We start from the raw sequence: 4,226 nt of genomic DNA, 5'->3' as shown, positions 1-4,226 counted from the left end.
ATTTCTAACAACAACAAAAAAAGGAATTAGCCATCCTAAATGTTTCAGTTTTTTTTTTTTTCCTTTTTTTATCTTTTTTACTGACTGGTAACGGGATCGCAACCCTCAGTGTTGCGCCCGCACTGCGCTCAACCAGTGAGCAGGAACCGGTCTCCACATCGGATCCGAACCCTCGGCGGGAGCGCCGCCGCACTCCCAGGCGGCGCACTCTCCAGTGCGCCACCAGGCCGGCCCCTAAATGTTTCAGATTTTGCACATACTTTTGCATCAATAAATACTAATGTAGTGAAATTTCCTAAAAATAGGATCCACATTTTTTTCTTTAACTAGAGCTGCCTCATAATAAATGCAAGAACAATTTAAATTGCCTTACCATTAGTGCTTCGTGTAAAATATAGGCAATTATAGGTTCACTCATTCTTTCACCCCTCTTCAGAAATCCTTTCACAAGATCAGTCACTGATCCTCCATTGCACAGCTAAAAAAGAATATTTCAAGATGGATGTTAAAATGGATACCTTTTTAAGTTCCTGCTATAAAAAATTTTCCTAAAACACTTTTAAAAATTGTTCCAATTTTCTGTTTCAAATGATTACACCCATTGTCTTTAGGGNCGCCTGTACCGGACCGGGACCGGCAACGGGATCGCAACCCTCGCTGTTGCTCCCGCACCTCACTCAGCCAGTGAGTGGCCGGTCTGTATGTGGGATCCGAACTCTCGGTGGGAGTGCTGCCGCGCTTCCCAAGTGGCGCACTATAGCAGTGCGGCACCGGGTCAGCCCGATTTATGATAGTTTAATTAATAGTTTGATAGACTCTGTGACCTCGACATGCAGATATATCATTTTATATGTGCATTAATTGAAAAACATGCTTCCTTTTGGCAAAACTCCAGAGTGCATTGAAGTAAGGATTACAAATCATATTTTAAGAAAACTGTTTAAAATAACATGTTTCCTATTCTCTTTAGCATCCTCCCTCCACATCCTTCCACAGCAGGGAGAATCTAAATAGAAAAAGAAGAGAAAAAAACATGATAGAGGAACTTTTCATATCTGGATTCTACAAAGTTAGGTAACATTAAATGCCACAGAAAACATTCAAAGGAGCTGCATGTTTGCAGAATAGAGAAACACTGGTATCAGCAGTGAATATGAGAGGGAGGTAACTGGGTCAATGGCCCCGATCAAGAGAATGTCCCAAGGAAGCTTTGACCCCCCAAGTCCTTGATCCCCTAATCCAGTCCTTGATCCTTTAGTCTTTGCCTTCAGCCTTGCCCCTCTTCCTAGGGCTCTTGTCTCCCTGCCCCTTTCTCTGAGTTCCTTTCCCACCTACCTTTGTTACCCACCAGTGCCTAGGAACCAAAAGAGACGTCATTTCCCTGACTCTCTTCTAACTTAAGTGCAGGCAGAGAAAAAAAGATGACAGCAAGTATATTCCTAGCTTCCTAGTTTGAAATACTGAATGAATTTTCTCACAAACTTTTTCTATTATGGTAATTAGATTTTACTGGGTGCCTGAACACTTCTGGTACATTATGGATTAGTTAATAATTACTAAGATGCATCAAGCACATATTTTGTGCCACACACATTTCTAATCTACTTACATGAATTATCTCTAAACCTCACCACTCTCTGAAGTAGGTATTAAAGATGAGGAAACCGAGAGAGATTTATTATTAATGTCTTTCTACATTCAAAGAAAACCTCCTTTAGCTTATACAGGAGTATGTGCAGCCTAGCATTATGAAATGTGCATTTTCTTCTGTATCAGGAAGGGGAACACGCTGGACAAATGAGAGTGTTGCTGCCTTGGAAGCACAGTACAGTCAGGCTGCCTCCACTGCGGCCCATGATTGGTTCACAAAATTATTCACAGTTGATTGAAAAGAAATCGAGTCCATTAAACTGCAAGCTGCTTATTTAAAAGAACCTAAGTTTTAGGACTAGTTTTAAAATTCCTAAAAATCACTGTAGGGAGACTATATTTCTTTTCCTATGTCTCCAAATTCTGGCCTCTCTTTGGCTGCACCTTCCTCAGTTAAGCAAGAGTAAACAGGCTGGCTGCTTTGACTCAGCATAGTGAATTTCAGATTCATCCATGTTGTTGCACATTCTTCTTCAAATGCTATTTTAATGTTGTTAATTCCTTTTTTAATCCTGAGTATTCCATTGAATGGATGAATCCCTGCTTATTCATTTACTGACTGAAAGATTTGAGTTGTTTTCAGTTTTTGGCAACTATGAGTAAAACTACAGTAAACATTCACATAGAGTTTTGATGTAAATAAAAGTTTTCATTTCTCTTGGGTAGAGACCTAAGAGGAAATTGCTGAATTCTATGGTGTTTTGAATGAAACTCTGTCAACTTAGCTGGTAACTACTATCCCCAGCAGCTGAGAGGCCTGGACAAAGAGCAACAGCAGGGGACTTACCTGCATAGGTCCCTTTGGGGTTTCCCCACCTTCAGTCATTAGATCCTGGGCCAGGCTTCAATGGCACAACCACAATGTGAAAGTTTAAGAGGTTTTAATACTTACAGACTGTAAGGGGCGCACAGCATGCCCAGAGGAGGCCACATACACATGGAGGTCAGGGAGTGAAGGCAGAGTGAGAGGGGACTTGTGGGTCAATGCCTTTATTGGGTACAGGGCGTTATCTAAACAGGTTTCCTGCGGGAGTTTTGAAGCAAGCAAGCACTAGATCCAGGAGGTCACGCTGTGACTGAGAGATGGTCACTTTAAGTTTTAGTGCAAATGTCTGAATGGTCCCTTTAAAGGAAGCTGCTGGAAAGCAGAGAGCCCAGCCTGCTAGGCAGAAGAGATGCCTCTAAGTCTTTATCTCTGGCTACCAGCTGTAGCCATTCAGGTGGGGTATAGTATTGGAAACTGTGTCAAGGGTGATTGAGCCCTCCTTCTAGTATGCAAAACTTAAATACATTTTAAAATGAATGTTGAGGCAATATAAAATTATAAGCACTCACTACTGGGTCATCTATTTAACTGTCTCTGCATCTGCCAAACTATTTCCAAAAATGACTATACCATTCTGCATTCCCAGGTAGCAGTATATGAGAGTTCCAGTTTCTCCACATCCTCATCAGCACTTGACATTGTGAGGTGTTTTCTTAAAGCCATTCTAAATGGTAGTAAGTACCTCATGCTTTTAATGTGGATTTTCCTAGTGACTAATAATGTTGACCATCTTTTCATATACTTATATGCCATCCATACATTTTCTTTGGTGATGTGTCCAAATTTTTTTTTTTTATTGGTTGTTTGATTTCTATTATGGAGTTTTGAAAGTTCTTTATATATTCTGGATATAAGGTTTTTATCAGACAGGTGCTTTGCAAATATTTTCTCCCAGTCTACGGTTTGCCCTTTTAAGTGTTTTATGAAGAGCAGAAGTTCTAAATGTATCATTTTTCAAAAAATTTATGGGATGTGTGCTAAAAACTTTTGTCTAAGCCAAGGTCACAAAAATTTTTCTCCTATAATTTCTTCAGGAAGTTTTATAGTTTTTGGTTTTACATATAGGTAGGTCTGTGATCCATTTTGACTTAATTTTTGTATATAGTGTGAGGTATGGTTTGTATATTAATAAACAAATATTACAGCAACTTTTCTATTAGTTGAAAGTGTCCAAAAAACAGAAGATATAACTCTGAATTCAGTTTAAAATCTAGTTGCCAACACCAAGAATGGGGGACCCTTAAACATACATTGCTAAGTGAAAGGCAATTTGAAAAGGCTACATACTATATGATTCCAATTATATAAAATTCTGTAAAAGGCAAAACTGTGTGGACAATAAATAAAAAGATCAGTGGTTGCCAGTGGTCCAAGGGAAAGGGAGAGAGGGATGAATAGGTAAAGCACCGTGCATTTTTAGGGCAGTGAAACTAGTCTGTATAAAACTATATTATACATTTATACATGTAACATTACATTATACATTTAACATATATTATACATTTATACATTTAGTTTATATTATACATTTGTCAAAATCCATAAAATGTACAACACAAAGAGTGAGCCTTAATGTAAACTATGGACTTTAGCTAATAATAATGTATTATTATTATAGCCTCATCAATTGTAACAAATGTATCACACTAATAGGATGTTAATAATAGAGGAAATGGCAAGGGGTGGAGGAGTGATTGGAGCTCTCTGTACTTTCTGCATAATTTTTCTGCAAACCTAAAACTGCTAAAAA

The 4,226-nt window shown here is 38.7% G+C and overlaps 1 protein-coding gene across 1 annotated transcript in view; it reads right to left on the bottom strand.

Moving 5' to 3' along the window:
• The window catches only part of LOC103609867 (myosin-IIIa-like), a gene marked incomplete at its 3' end in the record, with an annotated part of 31,302 nt that overhangs the window by 1,056 nt on the left and 26,020 nt on the right, over positions 1 to 4,226 (bottom strand). Inside the window, exon 3 of the mRNA XM_008594136.1 lies at positions 374 to 478. Coding sequence (XP_008592358.1) covers positions 374 to 478 — 105 coding nt within the window. The remainder of the gene's footprint in view (positions 1 to 373; positions 479 to 4,226) is intronic.

Source organism: Galeopterus variegatus, unplaced genomic scaffold, assembly GCF_000696425.1.
Source record: "Galeopterus variegatus unplaced genomic scaffold, G_variegatus-3.0.2 Scaffold10220, whole genome shotgun sequence".
NCBI classification, from domain to species: Eukaryota; Metazoa; Chordata; class Mammalia; order Dermoptera; family Cynocephalidae; genus Galeopterus; species Galeopterus variegatus.
Note: the sequence above shows the minus strand (reverse complement) of the source record. Positions and strands in the feature narration are given on the sequence as shown.